Source organism: Cyclopterus lumpus, chromosome 25 (assembly GCF_009769545.1).
Source record: "Cyclopterus lumpus isolate fCycLum1 chromosome 25, fCycLum1.pri, whole genome shotgun sequence".
Lineage (NCBI taxonomy): Eukaryota > Metazoa > Chordata > Actinopteri > Perciformes > Cyclopteridae > Cyclopterus > Cyclopterus lumpus.
Genome location: NC_046990.1, coordinates 5,385,775 through 5,405,939, shown reverse-complemented (window position 1 = coordinate 5,405,939; position 20,165 = coordinate 5,385,775). Strand labels below are relative to the sequence as shown.

Here is a 20,165-nt window from a genome sequence, read left to right as displayed (position 1 = left end):
TAATTACTTACTGGTTCCATTTCATTCCATTTGAATTGACAGCCTGATCAACTTTTAATTGCCAGTTTTTACAAACAGCTTATCAGCCTGCTCCAAGCCTGCATGCAGAGTACTAAATGACCTGGCCAAACACACACACACACACGTACACACACACACACACACACACAATCCTATGGATCCACATGCACGCTGAGCACACACATGCCCACCAACCCTCCGCACCAGATGCACGGTGGGGTTTGACAGAGTGAGATGCAGATGCAGCAAACAAGAGGCCCATTCATTTCCCGACGGAGCACCAGCAGCAGCAGGAAGAGGGGGCGGGGGGGGCTCAAAAAAAGGGAGAGGGGGCGTTGGGAGGAGGATAGAGATAGCAAAGAGGGAGGTAATCCATCATTTCATCCAGAAGCACCTGCTGAAGAGGCACCAACAGCACCGGGACCCCTGAAACCTCCAACCAACGCAGTAAAGCCCACCCTGTAGCTCAAATATCACTAATTAGTTACATTAATAATACTTGTGTGTAATACCTTGTTATATATCATGTTATATATAGATGTAAACCACAAGGTTGCATCATCATCATGGTAAACAGTAACTGCCTCCGATCTGTGATATGAAAGAAGTATATCATTTCCAAAAGACAACATGCCGTGCCTGGTGCTAGCTGCCGGTTGCCCTGTGAGCGTGACGACCGCCACGACATGCGATTAATCCCATCAACGGATGACTTAGTTCCAACGGGCAGCACAAACGACAGTTCCCCCGTCGAATGCGTGTTTATTGTTGAAATAGTTTAGAAAGTGTTTATTCATACTGCAGATGTTCTATACTCCATTTGTATCAACACAGGCAGACAGTTACTGTTTACTGTGATGAAGCTGCAATCTCGTAGTCTCCAGGCGCTTCATCAAATATGTGCGTGCATGAAGAGGTTGCAGTGCTTTTCGCCCCATCACGTTATACTGTATACGGCCTTCAGAACAATAGCTTTCCTTTTTTTTTTAAGGCCGTTCTTTCCTTAAAGCTCGTAAAAATAATAATTGTAGCTATTACAATAATGACAACTAAAGAAATGTCAAGAACAACCTGATCGGTCGAGCCTACAGAAACACAACAGCCTGCAGCAGCTAATAAACTATACGTCAACCAAGAGTATTGTTTTGTGCTTCAGCCAATTGGCAGAATTAACACCTTAATTAGCAACGGCTAATTAAATTTGCCTGCGACACTTTCACTCCCTACCCAGGGTTAATAATGTAACATTCAAATATAATAGTACAATTAAATATACAATACAGTTTGGCTTTTACTATTTAAATTGCACTCTAATCAACTTTTATGAAAGTAATTAGGTGTTAATGATTTACTTTTTATATTTATACATTCATTAGAAAACTTTCGTTCTCAAGATTATAAAAATGTACTGTTACTAGAGAGAAGTTTTACCAAGGAGCAAATGTTCTGAAACTATATATTAAAGATAGTTTTTGCATTTTCAAAATACTAAATACTCCTGATTATTATGTATTAGGGATTATTATGGACAGCGTAAAATTAAGATACAATATTGGATATTGGTCCGATACTGACTGGATCGGGTGATGTTGACAATGGGCCAATCTTGTATCAGATACCATTATTTGACTAAATAATTATTCAGTACAATTACATCTGTATATTTATTTGTTACATTGTGTTTTACAAAGTGAGGACCAGCCTGATGTTGGCTTACACATACAAGTATGATTCCATCACTTCCACACAGTGAAGATACAGATCTGGCATCAGATTGGTACTCAGGACCAACAGATACCCAAAAGGACCAGGTATCGCTATCAAAGTAGAGAAAGTCAGATGTGTGGATGCCAACTTATAATATAGCGCATTCATATACAACATCACCAACTCCTAGAGGTACAAAGACAGCAAGAAAAGAAAAAAAGCACGGTCACAAGATTGTTGAAATGGCAATAAATGGCCTCAGTCGCCTGAGGCCATTAGTGCGTCCATTCAATGTTTTTTTCTTTTTAAGGTTTATTTGGACTGCAAACATTTGTAACTGGTGAATAATGTAGGCTATAATAGAAATGTCCCCGTTAGATGGCTTACTTTAGCAGATTTGTGGGCAATGCCACATCATCCCACACTAGAGGATTTGTTTCAGTTGGTTCCATTTTCTTCACATGAATGCATTTTAATTAGTGTAACAATCATATTTTAAATTTAAATTAAACTTTACGGCTGCCTGATAAAGGTCACTACGAAGATTTTACCACTCGACAAAATCCTGGAAAACGTTGATCTAAATATTATTTTATTCATATATATATATATATAAATACATAAATATATATATATATATATATATATTATATGTGATTGTACGTCATGTAGTGTCTTTCTTGTGATAAGACTACATCTAAAATATTCAACAGACTAAAATGTAATAAAAAAAAAAACTAAATTAAGATCAGGCACCAATAAGTATGGTAAAACCTAATACGTCTAATTGAATTTGTACTTTCATACTGAAAAAAGCTGAGTGCACACAACGTTTCCAGTGGCTGATAGACAATGGGTAGATTTTTAAGGTGAGACACTCTTGTGTTCTGCAGCTCCATCAGAGAGGATTGTAAAAGTCGTGAACCCTTGAATCCTTCAAAGAAGCCTTGAAGACTCGCAGCTCCTGCTTAGCAAGTCTAAGCAAACACACAGAGCCACAGTTGTGTGCTGTGGGGGAACCACATCAAAACTGGATTAGTAAATGCAATTAAGGTGGATTAATTATGGATGGAGGGCTGTTCAGTTCTGCCTCGTGTTTGCAGGCCTGTGCTCAAACACTGGCTGCTTCCTGCACAGGAAAAGGAGAGGGTGAGCTGTCAACAGCCCGGAGAATCAAAGCATGCCGAGTGAGGTTTGTGATGGGGGAAACACACTGCAGCGACAACAGAAGCAGGCAAGCTCACCTGTTACCCTCAGCTGAGAGCTTCTGTCCCTTAAGATTGGACATATCAAGCTTATAATGTGAGTGGTGGATAAGATAGGCATTAAGAAGGAGAAGATGGAAAGTGAAATGATCATTTTTCATTGCAATCCCATCCCATAAGTTCTGAAGAAGTAGCCTTTCTTTCTTTTAATTCAGTGAATCGGGCTTACACATCAACTAATGGCAACACTTCCTGGACAAGGTTTCACATATAAAGCTTTCCCCCCCGGCTCAAAGCAGGGGTGGATAAGGCCGGCCCGTTATGAAGGCGGTCTTCCACAAGAATAATTTGAGCAAATAACCTTCTGGTCCGTTGGTCGATATGTTCTTGTTCAACCAAATTGCCATTGGTCGGAAAATCGCTGGTGTCACTTTAACAAGAACAAAAAGGGCCTCTTCAACTATTATAATTGGGGATAGGAGGGATGTGTGAGTGTGTGTAAGAGAGAGTGAGAGAATGAGGTCATGTCTTGTCATGAAGGGTAAGTCGTATTGCTGCTATTCAACAATAAAGAACAATTAAATGATTTAGCTGGATCTTCCCATTACTCTAGGCAAAGCTGACGTAGCTGCTTCCCGCGGGAGAAGCTCAGAGGAGCGCCGCCGTGCCCTTTGGAGAGCCCTGCAACTCTCAGTCTGTGACCTCAGTCCTGACAGCTTTCCAGCTGTCAGGACTGAGGTCACAGACTGAGAGTTGCATAAGGTTGGTGGTATGTGGGTCAGGACCGGTTGATGAACGTTCCTTTCTGCAGGTGGGGCGTTGCTGATTGGCTCTCATGGTGCAGCGGACATTAATAAATCCTGACCCACATATCACTTTTGGCCTATTACAACATTTTTGGTCTAATCTACCTACTGGTTGTGGGTATAATATAACTGTAGGCGCTCCACAACTTCAGCGGCTCTTTTCACTTTTCAGGAATCATATGAAGATGGTTGTGCGTCTGTGGTCGGCTTTGAGTCATGTGTAAAATAATTCGGTTAAAATTAATGTACTATGCTGCAAATACCTTTTGGTTTTTATTCACATTATTATTATTAAGACTATACTGGGGTCATTTAGTTAATCTAGAGTAACGTGCAAAAAAAAAGAAGAAATTCTTCTATTGTTCAAACTGAGGGTCAACGGTCAGAGGGCGTCACAGATTGTAAAGGCACTTGAGGCAAATTAATGACATCGGGCTGTATAAATAAAATTGACTTGACTTGTTCTCGCTCTCAAACTGCAGCCGGTTCTACTTCTCTGTTTCCAGTGAAACTCAACACTTCTTGTACGTGTTTCACATTAAAAGCTGTTCAGTAGCTCACAGGGCATAATCTCGTAGTCTGCCTTTCTTTTTGTTCTTTTGAAAGGAAGTGTTTGGTGTCATTGACGGCAACAACGCAGCCAAAAAGAATGGCAGAGGCCATGGATATTATTAGTGAATCACGAAAACACCATTTCTGTTGATAAGAGAGAAAGAAAATTGTGCAGTAAGCACAATAATTAAGTGTCAAGCAGCCGAGAGATATACAGTGCAAATTGGGAAGGAAGACTCATTCATTACTTATACCTTTCAACCACCCACGCCCACTGAGGCTCTCCTGTAGCAGCTGAGGAGCTTAATCCCTCTCCCCTCGACAGGCTGCTCCTGTGGGGATGCGTCGTTTCTCTCAACGTGTTAGCGGCGAGAGTGGATCAATCCAGAGTTCAGCTGCGTTACGCGTCTTGTCTATATTTGATTTTGAGTGTCCGTTCTGCTTTTGCTAATACGAGGCGCATCAGCATTGGACCAGTGGTCGTGTACATTACTGTGCGCGTTTGGTCCATCAGTACTACTGACGTCTGGCACTTGCCCTTACACAACATACTGAGTACACAGATTTATTCGAGTAAATTAGGAAGGCTTTTACCACGGAGGTAAGCGTGGGACGCCTAGACCTCATTCATTAGTTAAAAAGCACCCTAATAAATTCCTCACTTTTAATGTTTCAAAGAGCTATTAAAGGCGACCAGAGGCTCGCAATGCCCTGTTTGCTATTACAGCTTTCAATAAATGACAATCAGCACTCAGTGTACGCGGAAGAGGAGGGGGAGGGGGGGTGTCAGACTTTTCAGCCTGCATTTCAAAGCCTTTCTAATAGCACATAAAGACTTATTAGGCATTGTGTGCCGGCGCTTTAGAGGAGTGAGGCACTTTGTTCCAGAGTTGCCCAGGCTTAAGTTAATGAATAGAGCCGCTGCTTGACTGAGGCTAATTCACATCGCTCAGCAGAAGAGGTTCCATATCAATCTATATCAGTTACACAGGGACTTTGAAAGATGAAGGGGAAACTGCTGGTGAGCCAGGAGAAACTCGGGGAGAAAAAGAGATAAGCCTGTTAGACAGGAGACGGAGCCTCGGAGAGTTTACTTCATCTCCCATTCAGATTGTTTAAGTTGAAGGCTTTGCAGGGAGAAGCTAGGACAGGAATTCAGTTATGGCTGCATGTGTGATAGCGAGTGGACAACTGTGTGTCCTTTCCAGGAAATGAGCTCCTTAGAGACCAATGCAATTAAAAGATGCAGCCAATTATAAGCATCCTAAATGATCCCAATCAATGGAAAACCATGCAATACTAAAATGTTAAAATTGGTCCCAAAACTGTGATCCTGGATTGCCAACAGTCCTCATTCTCATTTTAACAGATTGTAACCACACAATAATAATGTGATAAATGTGCAGACCCAACCCAATGGCTATGATGATGACATGTAATGGCTGCGTTACAATATGGCAAAGTTGTACACCGGCGCCCTGCTTTAATGGTGAATATTCACGAGTGTTGGATGTGGTGCCGTGACAAACCTTCTCTGCTTGAACTGTATTTAATCACAACCTACTTTAAATGCCACAATGTTTTCAACCAGCAGAAAACAGGTTGTGCTTCACATTTAAAAAGGTGGAGGGAAAAGCCTCAAACATGTTCCAGCCAACAGCACCGAACCATTATTCAGGTATTGGCACCGGAATCTGGATCAAGGAAGGAGCCTTCAAGCTCACACAGGTGTTGAAACAGATAACCTAGCTTTCTTATGTTCCGGGTGTATCAAATTACTCAGGCCAAAAGAACCCCAACGTCATGAACTAATCTGTATTGGATGTTTATTTCCCACCACACGCTCGAAAACACGCTTAGGGGTTAAAAGAACCCTTACTTTACAATCCAGATCCAAAGAGTGCAGATCAAGACCGTGTCCAAAGACAACTATGGTAAACATCTCGGAGAAGATGTTCGGAATTGTGACAACCAAGATTGAATAGCTATCAAAACAGTTTACATCCATGTCTGCCAAAAATGCCGTCATTTAATCCGGGTAGACATATGTGTGAAATTGTGATAATTGGCATATTCATCCTTGAGTTGTGGCAATAAAACGTGGTTTTGTGAAGGTCACGGTGACCGGACGGACGGACGACCTGCAAACATCCCGCTGTCTCCGGTGTGAAGGCATAAACAGCAGAACACACCTAAACAACTTCCCCATCCAGCTGGAGATGCCAGTCTCACATGAGAGACCTGCCCCTGAGCTGGGGGGAAAACAAAAGACCTAAACAATAAGGAGAGAGGCCGTGGACATGAACACTGCAATTCATACAAAATACTATTTGACTACAACACCCTGTCTTTGTGGACACATCTCTGTAGCTAATGGGAGGATTAACGGTCAAATCCTCAAGGATCACTTTGATGAGGATTGAAATTGACAGGCATTAAAGGGGACTCAGCAGAGAGAGCGACACACACACACACACACCTGAGCCAGTATCAGAAACGGTGACAACATCAAGAGCAACAGTGCAGATGTAATTAAAGCATCCGTTTATCAGTTTGTCATGGCACAAGACGCATGGCACACACTTCCATCCATAAACAGGCAATTACACACTCACACCAAAACTAAATCTTGTTTATTATGATGTCTATTAGCATGAGTGACAGGAAGGTTAAGAGAGGTGAGCAGTTACACTAGCCTCCTGTAGTGTGACAAAATGCTCCTGAGGATCACGGGTATTGTTCTTTCGAGCATTCATCAACAAAAGGCCGGATCCGGAGGAGAAGGGGTGACCTTTTGCACTGCAGCATCTTTACTGGTGATGCAGTAATGATGGTTTACAAAGTCTTCCTCGGCAGACAGGATGGGAGCAGAGCCTTTCAAAAACAATGATGTGTATGGAACGTCCTCCGCTCTCCTGCCACGCCTCCTCCCTCAGGGCTGGAGCAGACCGAACTCCTGCTTTTCTAGCCCGCTGCCCCACTAATACGGCCCAGTGGTGGCTGTGTAACGGCCACCAGAGGCTGTGTGGGGGGGGGGGGGGGGGGGGGTATGTACCAATGTGAGTGTGGGTTTGTCAGTCAAGGTGTCAGTCAGACCGACGAGTTGTGTCCGCTGACAACCGGCTGAGAGCTACAGCACCTCCATTAAGAAGGAACATCAGTCACTGGCCATTACAGCCACAGCCCTGTGCTGTTCCATGGGGAGGAGGATAACAGGGCCCACAGATACACCCGGGGCAGCGGCAAACTCTCCTGGCAGCTGAACAGAGTGACATGGAGGTCCTGTTGTCAGGACAGATGAACCTCCACATGACGATATGTTGATGTGCCAATCTGGGAAAGTAATCATTCCTAGGGCTAGGGTCCCCAGATGTACCAGGTCAATAACAAACCTACCACAATCATTCCCTCTCATCTCCTTTTGGGTCAGACGTTTGTGAGAACACGTTCAGGTGACAAATGTTGGTAAACGTTCTTATTAATGATTTGTACAGGAACTAATTGTTGTATCTAGTTCATTATGTGTCGAGATTTGAGACTGCTAACCTTTGGCCTTGGGCCAATGTTAGCATGCTGAGATTGCTCTCTTGCTGTCATTACGATCTCTGTCTATCCTCGTTAATTGTATTGATGTTGTTCTCTTTATCAGGAGAGCCAGGTCTGGCTCTCCCACACACACACACACACACACACACACACACACACACACACACAATTGTCGTTAACTAGCACCACTGTAGCTATAGAAGTTGAGACTAGCTGCAGTTGCTATGGTAACACGAGAGCATTGCCCGTTGATACTGAGATGTTCTACTCTGGTGTTCTATTGTTCTATGTGTTAAAGTCATGAAATATAGGTTTTTTGGTTATCTTATAAGACCTCATTGCTCACTTATCTCTCATCTAATTGTCCAATTGTATTTATTATGGTTCACATTCCTCTAACTTATATTTCTGATGCTTAATATTTATATTATATGGAGTATTTGTATAGAACAACCCTCGCTATCTTACTTTATTGTGTCTAATTGTTAACACACAAAGGTTTTCTCCATCAACACCGCCAACACTTCACATTAACAGAACAACAATAGCACCCGTTTAAGTTAATAGAAAGCTCTTGAATCTGAAGACTGAAGAGCTTTAGGATCCACTTTTAAGTGGGAGTTTGTTTATTTTCTTCTATTTTTTAACAGACACGTGTCAAAGACAGACACAATGGGGTCTGAGGTGGAGCGAATGTGTGTCGCCCATGATGACCCGATGAGCAGCTGGCAACTTGTATCGCCGCCTGTGTGAACGTGTGAAATGCTTCGGGTTGTCGCCTACACAAGAAACACACTGTAGAAACGCAGTGCCTTGACCAGGAGTACATTTGAGGCTTGGAAGGAACAGAGTGAGCTGCAACCACACGGCTAGATGCCACCTCGTACTCCACCCTGTCTCCAGGAGGGTTTTTTGTTCCAAGATGAAAAAAAGCTTCTATTTGTCTGTGTTTGTATCGCGTCCGTTCAGAATCTAGCGAATATGATTTTACGTTGCAAACATGTTCCCATTAGAATGAAATGTTCAGACGAAGGCTTCGTAAATAATACAATGTATTTAGTATTCAAAATATATATCTTTTATTGACTGCACGAGAAAGTTCAGAAGGTGTCTCTTCATCCTGACTGCTGCAACTCCTACAAGCTGAACCAATAACCCTGCTGTTGCTTCCAGGCTGTGGGCGTCCATTAATATGATATATACTATAATAAAGAGCAATATAGGCCACAGATAACACTGTGGGTTATTATACACACACACCAACACAACCCTATAATGTATAATAAAGTCATATAATGTAGCCAGTTTTTTTTTTGCTTCACGCGGCAAGACAAAAAGTTCCTTTTGCAGACTGGTTGTTGGCCGGTTGCTGACAAGCAGACGTCCGGCGCGGCGCTCGCTCCACACTAAACACAACGCGGTCACATGACATCACTTCCAGCAAACCTCACAGAGAGATAAGGGGGCAAAACCCAGTAATCTCTGGTCCAGCTCACCGACAGCACTATGTTCCCTCCACCCGTCTCTCCTCTGCTCCACTCTATCCTCCTATATGTGTGTGTGTGGCAGCAGCACTCACACGCATATAAGGGAAATACTGGTCATACTATGGAACGTTTCACTGCTTCTAAGGCAAAAGTGCAATTACCGTGAGCACCTAACAGAGTGAGGCCCAAGAACTGGTAAGGGTGGAACAATCATTGTGGCCTCATGTGGAACAGAGAATTCAGACGAGTAACAAGATCATTTTACTGGTTTGGAAAAGGCCTATTTACTTGCTATTATGTCAGTTTCATTGTGGCCTTTTAAAATCTAATTGCAGCATTAAAGGAATTCTTTGAAATATTGGGAAATAAGTCTGTTTATTTTCTTGCTTTGCCTGAGAGGATAATTCCACTCTCAGCTAGCCGGGTTCCATCCAAATATGAAAAATCCTTCTACCAACAACCTCTCAATGTGACTAGTTATCTTTGTGTTGGTTTCGTCCAAACACAAACAGGAATGTGAAACACATAGTGTACACACACACAGTGTACACACACACACACACACTCACAGTGTACACACACACACACACACACACACACACACACACACACACACGTGTCTCCCACCTCATCCAGCTCAGCGATGTAGACAGGCTTCTCTTCAAAGCCGATGGCCATGGGTTGGCTGGGTGGGATCTCCACCTCTTCATACATTTTGGAGTTCTCTCTGCGGATTCCCTCGGGTAGCAGCAACTGAATGTCACACACACACACACACACGAGAATGAGGAAAACCCAGACCTCACAAGTGACCTCAAAGACTCTGGATAAAGATAACTGGATATTAAAACACACTCGGAAAGGTAAACATAAAGTCACTAAATATATTAATTAGAATTCGGCTGTGTATTCACAATGTTTCACATTTCTTTTATTCCCATATCCTTAATGCTTCCTTGAAAATAGAGATCACACACACACTTTGAACATCTCATCATAATTGTTTCAAACAATATTTTGAAGTGCACCACATGAAGGCTCAATTACATGGACTATAATGCAATATTCATGGCATACTTGAATGTGTTTTTGTAGTACAGTTTGTTATAGTTTGTGTTACTATGGTTTGTGATATGAATTATTATGAACATCCGGACCAGGAGAGCAGCACATTTTGTCTCACAGAACGGTAATTCACATGATCCCTGGTTGTTTGTTAAATCTAATTACCCACCTCTCTGTCTATTGTCTAATATAATATAAGTGCCCCCAAGATAAATATGAAAAACCTCTACTGTTGGAAACTCTGCTGCTCATGCCAGGACGAGGGCCGTGGTAAATTGTTAAAATTACGATAGAATTTAGAAATAATCTCACTTCGTAAAGTCCTTTGAAAACCAACATTTACAAATAAAGATCGTTAATTCATGAATGTAAAAAAACAAACATCTATTAAATATATAAATACATACATACATATTGTAAAAAGAAAATACAAATAAAGAAAAAAAAACAATAAAAAAGGAGAAGAGGTGGTGGTTCTAAGAAACTAAAAAGATATTCCAAAAACTCCAAAAAGCAAACGCTTATGGGTATTTGTGTGTCACTGTGGTGTAATGTGGGAACAGAAAAGGATTTCTGGTGATGTATCGGACGATTGTGAGAGAAAACGCAGTCAATTCTTTGTTCATCAATCCGGTGGTTGTGCATCTGGCTGTGATTAGTATTAAACATGTACAGTACAGGTAAAGCGCCCGCTATTTGTCAACACATTGTGTTTAAAATCCACACACGAGACAATCAGCCGACACTTTACTCAGAACTAACAAGCCTCACCCTGGCTCCTCCTACAAACGCAGGCATCTTTGTGGCCTCTGCGTAGCAGTCATAGACGTTGGGGTACCGAATACGCTCATACACCCGCTCTCTGCTCAGCACAGGTTCACGGCGTGCCGTCAGCAGGGCCTGCTCCCTGTGCGAACAAACACAAGACATACGGAACACGTGAAACAAAGAACAGCACAATTCTGTGAGCTGTAAACAAAAGGAGCTTGATAGGGTAAATTAATTACGTCAAGATTAGGAGAAAGGAATAAACGGCAATGTCATTTCTACAAAAACACATCTGCAACCACTTGGTTCCATATGTGAACCCTCGCTTCCATCCACATTTCAGCTTGAGAATAAATAGTGCAGTTGATGATTCAAATGGAGAGGCACAGATGTGAGGCATTATGTTCCTTCCTAAAGTGGCTTACCTTTCTGCTAATCTTTTCCTTCACACAGGGCTGGATTTGGTCATGCTAAGTTTTTAATTAAACAGATCGCTGCTCTTTTTTTTATTTTGTATTATTTCATCCTCTGAAATTAAACTTTCAAACAAATCCTCAAAAAAAAAAAAAAAAAAGAGCTGTCGCTGTGTGTTTGTAACGCTCAAACCAGGTTGTCATGAAAAATGCAGAAGCTTGTCAGTTTTGGTGCGGATACCTGAGAGCAGGGATGGAGGTGGACAGAGTGAGAACAAAGACAAATGAAAGGAAAAAAGGACCAAGAGAAAGTTTGAAGAGATGATATACCGCTGGGTTCTCATCTCTCTGGGGTCAAAGGTCAGGGCAGCATCTGCAAAGTCGCTGTCATCTATTCCTTTGCCTCTCTTCCTCTCTCTCTTCTCCTCCCTGCGGTACATCTTCATCATCTGTTTCTCCTGCTCTGACTGGATGGTCACCTGGCACCCATAGGTGGGCTTGGTCACTTCTCCACTGACTAACCGGCTCATATCTGGAGGAAAAACATAGTAAAGAAAAAGCAAAATGTTACTACATCAATGCTTTTCCTAGACAGGATCTAATCATTTTATTTCTGAAAATGGAAGTCCCATGGAAGACACCGAGTGTATCGGCACATTTTAACGTATTATTTAATGACTTTTAAGACCTTTTTAATACCATCTTTGAGAAAAATACAATTAATGCAGCAAATAAAGACTAGGCAAAGTATCATGGGAGTGAAGTAAAAAAAAAAAGACCCACGATGAACACAGCGGACTACTTGATTACACACGACCCGACCAACCAGCCAGAGCTGCCGGACCAAACGCCACCGAACTGCCCCAGGGAGGAGAGCCCAGATGGAAGCTAGGCTAACTCAGCTAGGACCTGAGGAGATTACTTTATTTGTACCCGTAGGTAGAAAAATTAGTAATTCATCCCAACACACATTTCAATCAACACAGACAACAAGACAGACATGACGATAAAAGTACACAAAGCCACAAATCAGTGAATGTTATTATCCGGATTTGTTCACCTGAATGGTGGCTGCTGGAACAAAGCTGTTTTTACAGCGCTTTGTTCTACACCGTGGTACTAAATACCTCCGTCTAGAAGGAAGAAGCTGAAACTCTCTGTGCAAAGGGTGGAGTCGTCCTTTAAGATGGAGTCGGTTATCCGTTGTAACTGTGTTGTGTTCAGGGACTCTGAGCTCAGCTGGGACACACCAATCAGCCTGCTAGACCATTTCACAATCTGATGTAGAGAGTTTCTACTCTGGCTACTCCACTGCTCACACTACTGATGGCTGTCTGATGCATGATGGATGAAAGCAGTGGGAGGCCAATGCCTGTTGAGTCCACAGGGACCTGGATCCATCGTGGTCCAGGATCAAGCTGCAGTTGATGGGCAGACAGCAGGACAGAGAGCAGGACTCCGGTGGGACGAGGAGGTGGACTCTGTGTTTCCATCATGATGCTTGGTGCTCAAACATACTGAAAGTTGATGGGAAATGTTTTCCTCATGTTGAAATTTTAATGTGAAGCTGTCGACCGTATTATTCGAACAGAGAATTGGTTTTGATGCTTCATTATGATGTATGCCGTTTCTATCCCTGTGTTGCATTATGACAATAAATTATCCTAAATTTTTAGTCAGTGTTTTTTTTAAACAAACTAATATATTGACATTTGTGTTGATTTTCATACCGACCATTTAAAGTTAAAATGGTTTTACATTTTAGTTTCTGCATTTCTTTAAAAAAAGGAATAATAACAAAAGACTAATATATAGCTTTGCACTGTACCGATTCCCATGCTGATAATTGCAGAAAACAGATTAATACATTGTGAGCACATATTATTATTGTTATAATGTTCTCCATAACCTCCATACTTAAAATGCATGGTTTTGAGCATCGATCATATCTAATATTTGAAGAGTTTACAGGACCCTCACTGTTTGACAGGAGCTTTTGCTCACATTGAGAAAACAACGTCGGGTCAGCGGAGATGGATTCATATTTCAGCAGTAATCTTGATAGCCCAGATGCAAGTGCATGTGACACTGCAGGGGTTAATGTTCCCCATTGCAGCCTCCCTGTTTGAGGCACAACAGCTCAATAAAAGGCCGAATTGCTCTTGAAAACAGATGAGATCTGATGATTGCCCGGCTGATTGACTGAATGATTTCTTCTTTATCTCGTCTGGCGGCTCTACCTGCTGCACAGCCTTTGCTCTTGTTCCAGCAGCTCCCCCTCTTCCCATCACTCCCATCCTCCCTCCCATTACCGCTCCAACTGCCAACCCCTTTAACTCTGTCACCCTCCATGCACCATCCCCTCCGTCTAAACCATTCCCCATCCCTTACTCTCCCCCTCTCTGGGAGCTATTGTGCGTCTCCAATAATGATTGCTTCCAAATCTCCAGGATCCCGGTTTTCCACAAGTGATCATGGCGCCATAATCATGGTGAAGAGCGTCGCCAAAGCAGATAGGCTCTACTTCCAAGACATATTTAAACACCAGGATTTTCCAGGAGCAGCCTTTTTAGAATCAAAATGTAGGAGTGACTTACCACCAGTGTTGGGCAAGTTACCTTCAAGATATAATGTAAAGCCTAAGTGAAGGACGTGTGTCTAGAGACGTTCTATGACATGCCACTACTCTAACCACCGCTGGATGATAGAATGGCACCAGACCTTCGCTTTCTATCATTTATTTGGGCTACCATCTAATAGTGTGAGATTGTTTTCTCCGACCGGAGGATGCCGGCCCCCGTATAGATGAGCTTGTCACGCTTAATCTGACAGCCGTAGCGCAAGGTGGAGGATGCGAGACAACAATACGATCAATACTCAATCATATATTCACGTGTATTGTTACCACTTGTATTAAAATGAGCCAATCGCAGCTGTGTTGCTTTTCCCTGGTTTTATTTTCCACGGTGAATAAAATTAAAACATTTAAACAATGAAGATTTATTTCCGAGTAGGGAACAGTTCACCGTTGTATTTAATTGTCAGCTCAGTTCACATTAAAGATGCGGAACTGGATTCCACCAATAAGTAGTTAAAAACAGGTCGCTCACACAATCTAATTGGTTCATGACCATGACATAATACCCACACTGCTTTGTTTAATTTCTTTATAATTTCTGTATCCCTCTGGACCTCAACACTCCTGAGGGGCAAGTAGACAAAGGGTGGTTTGAAGAATCACAATGAGCCACAGGGGATGAATACAGAGAGCAGAGAGGATTCAGGTATGAACAGCCATAGCATCCTTTCTGCCCTGCTCGAGGAGTAAGGGTCAGGATAGCCCATTGGTCAGAGCGTAGGAACCAAACAAACCAGGTGACCAGTACCGGCGTGGACACCTGGCCAATCCTAGCGCTTCAATGCTGCGCAGGGCGGGTCTTTCCCGGAGGAGCAGTGGGATTCATAATGACGCGTGTGTCGAGAGCCGATGGGCGTCAATCATGTTGGGAGCAAGCAGTATGGTAGCAGAAATACACGAACCAGGAAAATTAAAAAGTGTGAGACCATCTCCAGAGCTCATGGCAACCGACACCCAGTGACCAGAGAAAGTGGAGCAACGCACCTCCACCTGACAAAAACCTGCAAGTCCACAACCATTTATCAAAGTCATCCTACTGATGCTGAGCAGTTGCTCATTGGTTGCACAATAAATGGCAAAATACTAAATAATGTAAATAATAGTCAGATAATGAAATCAATATGATGAAAAAGTAAATGTCCGAGCTAAGTTCCATAGCAACCGAGTCCATAGCAACTGCCTTGGTCTGTGCAGGCAACCAGCCCAGGAGGGACTATTTTCTAGCAAATGTTATCATTTATTAATAAAAAGAAATCTAAATTGGAAGGTGTCTATAACGTTTATATTGTCATATTTCATTAACCTTGTGAACATACAGATACTCTGTGGAAGTAAATGTAATGTCAGTGAGAGTAGAACACTGCATTTGGATGTCAGATATTGTCTGGCAATCTAATCCCTGGGTTTAATTGCATAACAACACATGCACATCTGTAGTATATATATATATATATATATATATATATATATATATATATATAAATAAATTATTTCAGCTTCATCCAAATAACTGCTCAGTGTTAATGATATATTCCCGCTATCACAAAGTCATTCAAGGCACTCCTTTTAATTCTGTCTGCTCAAAGTGTTGTATAATCATTTCAATTCATAGCTCTCACCAACACTTAAGCCATATAATAATTATAAATAAAGTAAAAGTGTCTAAGTACTGACTTCTATGCATTACCGAGCACTTCAGGAAGCCAGATAGATTGCTTCAGTGTAAAACTTGCTCAGCAGTGAGGATCCCTGCATCCACCGAGTCCTTGTTCTCCATTAGCCGTCACACTCAGAGTGGTGAGCCGACTTTGTCCTTGAGGGGCAGAGAAAAGCCTCTGTTCTGATCGCGGCCCGAGGACATTGTCCAAAAGTCCTGTTACATTTGTGGCAGAACCATTTGCTTCGGTACATGAAGCCTGGGAAACTGATTTCTGTGTGGCTTTCTACACATATATTGTCCAACACCTGATCAGAAAAAGAGGTGTGGTTAATCACCCAGTCAAAGGCATTTGTACGCGCAAACACAAACACTCCACGGGGGGCTATTTCTACCAGGTTGGGTCTGTCAGCCCCCCACTGGGCGCCACCTCTCTGCGTGTCTCCTTGATGTTTAGAGACGGCCAGACAAACTTAGACAACTGCTCCTCCTCTTCTCGGCCGACCACAATACAGCAAACAGACAGAATAAATGTTGAGGTTAAGCTACTACTACTACCATAAGATATATAGTTATTATGCCGTTGATAATGTTCGCAAAAAAGCCTATTCACACATCCAGTAAACGTGGAGTAACACAAACAACCAAGATGGCCTGCTAACGAATGTGAGTCTAATAATTACACTCCGTTTAGCTCCATTTGGCCTCAACTCACCAATTCTGTAAGATATCTGGCTGCTTAGTGCGCGCTCTGATTAACATAATCTGTCGGGGTTTTGAGCAGAGGAATTGTGGGCCCGTGTCCGGTTTAACAGACGCTATTAAATCAGTCAACATTATTTTAGTAGGTTGACGGTTAAACAGCCCTCGTATGCGGAATTTACTGCGTCACTTCTCGCATTGGATTTTCCATGATGTGGAATAAGTTTGGAGACCTAGACACACTCATCTGGGATCCCTCCTGGTCAAAGGTCGTGTAGTGCGTGACCCCCGGTTAGCAGTCAGTCATGTAGTTTGAAAACCACAATGACTACAAGACAGAAAGTTATGTACAGCGATCTGACGACATTAAAAATAGTGGAGTTTGAACTTGGCTTTACACATAGTTTTAGATATGTTACTTATACAAAATGCGTGCAGTTAATGAAATATGTCTTTAAGTGGCTCATTTATGTGATCCCATTTCTTTGAGCATTCAAAATAATGTAAATATAATTGCTCAACTTTACTCCAAGGGCTGCAACTGTTTCACCATAAATGAATCTGCCTATTATTTTCTCAGTTAATAATTTAGTCTATTAAACATCAGAAGCCGGCAGGTTTGTAAACATTAACGGTTGTGTTGTACGATGACACGGCAGAAAATGGCAGATGCTTTTACCGACAACATGAGGTTGCAATCAGGGGATCAAGGTTTAGCGGTGGCCATAAACATTATGATTTATGTCCATACGATTGTTTCTTGAATAGCCAATGATTTCTTCAGCGCGTGTTCAAAATGTTTGGGATGTGGAGACGTATTGTCTTTAGAATTGTCCACTCCACATATCACTGCCTCTATCAGCCATTGAAATGTGGAAAAGAGCCGCCAAGAGAATCTGTTCTGTGATAAACATGCAAGTGCCAAGCTGCAATTTAAAAGCTAATCAGCAAGAGACAGGCATTCCCACTAAATCCCACTCTTCCTGACGGCATGCAAATAGTGGAACATTTAATCAGCCTTTTTTAACCTCTCCTGACATCACCCTCAGTCGTCAAGGCAACACTAATCTCAAAAGCTGTCTGGCAAGTGAAAATGTTAAATGCTGATAAAAAGTTCTTCACAATGGGAATAACATCAGCGGAGTTTGAAGCAGCATCCTGGTAACAGCACAACTACTAGTCCTTTGGACAAAAATGTGCACACTTACTGGCCCATATATTTCACAGTACATGTTATCAACCAAATCTGTGCTGATGTGTCCCAGATGTGCTCGTTTTAATGGTGAAGTCTGATCAACCTGGAGCTGTCTGTTGGCAGCGTAAAACCGCAGAGGAGCCGAAAGAAGTCCGCCGGTCTGCAGCTTCTCTTCCGGTATAAGACCTTATTAACTCTGCTTCCTCCCGAGAGTCTTTGTGACTTCATCTCATGGATCTCATAGGGTCCATTGGACCTGGCGGTGTCTGATGCCTGGTGAGCTGGCCTCCCGCGTTAGCCCTGCTGATGCGCCCCCCCTCCTCTCTACCTCCTTCTGTTTCATGGATTGGAGTTCCATTCATACATTGTCATATTCATGTAATGTGTTTATGTAACTTTGTAATGCTGTTCATTCTGTACACATGACATCTATTGCATCTGTCCATCCGGGGAGAGGGATCCTCCTCTGTTGCTCTCCTGAAGGTTTCTTCCCTTTTTTCCCTGTGAATATTTTTGGGGAGTTTTCCCTGATCCGATGTGAGGTCCTGGGACAGGGATGTCGTATGTGTACAGATTGTAAAGGCAAATTTGTAATTTGTGATATTGGGCTATATAAAATAAACTGAATTTAATTGAATTGAACGTAATGCAACAAGAGCAAAACATGTCGGACAACTTTTCCAATTTCCTTTCTATAAAGTTGCTCTGCAGCAAGGTTACATTGTGCAGCTAAGTTAATTAGCTTACAATTCAGCAAGAAAATAGTTAAACAGCCAAGTAGTAGTTCTGAGCTCTCCACGGAAGAGAAAGTAAGCCTGTTAACCTCATCAAATTCAGGCGTACGAGTGAACATAAACAACAAATATGTCACTGAAAAAGTTATTGCAGAAAATTACCTTTTTTTGTGTAGCTTTCCAAACTATATTTAGAATGAATTGTTCTCAACTATATACGACTTTAAGAAATACTGCACCCAGTGTCATAATCCTGTTGACTAGTGGTGACATCACTCTGACACCACAGCACCACCAGAGCTTCAGAGCGCTGGTTTCGCCATCGAGATCCCTGTCAAGCGAGAAGCCTAAACTTCAGGACGCCCACAACTGGAGTCCTACATAAAGGGGAGGGGCCATAAAGATAATAAGATCGCTATTCCTAAAAAAGTATACAAGGTCTCTGAAAAGGGTCAAGTTCTCAAGTGTTTGTTTTGAATTGTTTTTTATTGTGACCTAGATATGAAGGGAGCAGGATATTGTTAAAAACCAGCAACCTGAACAAACTTTGAAGTATTTTGACATTGTTGTGAAATGACCTTCTTATATATTCTAACATTTCTGTACTGACATTACTTGTTAAAATAATATCAGCTAATATTTTTGTCATTTTGTAGTCTTACTTCCATTTTAAAGAAGTTTTAAAGCTTCATGAAAAGCTCACGTTTTAATCATTTGTCAGGTGAGAAGGTACCCATTTAGATTCCCAATATGTGATCAGTTTATCCAAACGACGCCTCTGTAGAAATGTACGTGAACGCTTTGGGAGTTGCGAGGAGCTGCTGGCTCTGTGAGACCAGCTGGTCAGCCAACAGAAAGCACATCCACAATGTCTTTGTAATGACTCACTGCCCAAACTGCATGTTTAACCATGGGCTAATCAAAATTTAAAATACATCATATTAAAGAACCACCAATTTGCCGATAGCTAGCAACTAGACAGGCAGGTTGGTTTAATGTGCTCCGTCTGTGTGGACCTGCGTCAGCCCTTCTGGCAGTCAAGAGTCGTTGACAAAAATACTGACCACATCTGCTGTTGCGTGCCAAGTCCGAGCAGCAGGTTTCTAAAATAATTGGGTGCTTTTGTAGTTGCTCATAACGGACTCCTCGAACGTTTTCAAACATCGTCGTCGTAGTGACTTACGGATGTGGGAATGTTACTGTAGAACCCTCGAAGCTGGAAGAAAAACTGCAAATGCCTTCAAACAGGAAGTGAAGAAGTGTGTGCGCGCGCACGTGTGTGTGTGTGTGTGTGTGTGTGTGTGTGTGTGTGTGTGTGTGTGTCGGATAAAATGGGAATCTGCTCACATGAACATGAATAGCACCGCTGGTTGTCAAAAGGTCCATAGCGTACCTTGAGTATCAAACAGTTGTAATCAGGAGTACATTTTTCCAAACACAATTCCATCACTTATAATAGGTTTATGCATCTGAAAGATTAAATATTTGCACCTGAAAGATTAAATATTTATTTGACTTTTTATTTAACTGTATTTATTACATCATGTCTGAGCTACATTAATAATTTCATTGTGTAATAGTGAACAGGGGTAGATGGTACACATCTATGATTTAACCTGATAGATGAACATTAATTATCTCATGTACTGTTTCACATTAAGCATTCAAA

At 42.1% G+C, this 20,165-nt stretch overlaps 1 protein-coding gene across 5 annotated transcripts in view; it reads right to left on the bottom strand.

Moving 5' to 3' along the window:
* ascc3 (activating signal cointegrator 1 complex subunit 3) overlaps nucleotides 1-20,165 on the bottom strand; it is a 131,813-nt gene that overhangs the window by 91,190 nt on the left and 20,458 nt on the right. For all 5 annotated transcript variants that reach the window (XM_034528533.1, XM_034528538.1, XM_034528536.1 and 2 more), the window contains exons 6-8: nucleotides 11,901-12,102; nucleotides 11,161-11,296; nucleotides 9,952-10,077 (exon numbers count right to left, since the gene is read on the bottom strand). In XM_034528533.1, the coding sequence (XP_034384424.1) occupies nucleotides 9,952-10,077; nucleotides 11,161-11,296; nucleotides 11,901-12,102 (464 nt within the window). The remainder of the gene's footprint in view (nucleotides 1-9,951; nucleotides 10,078-11,160; nucleotides 11,297-11,900; nucleotides 12,103-20,165) is intronic.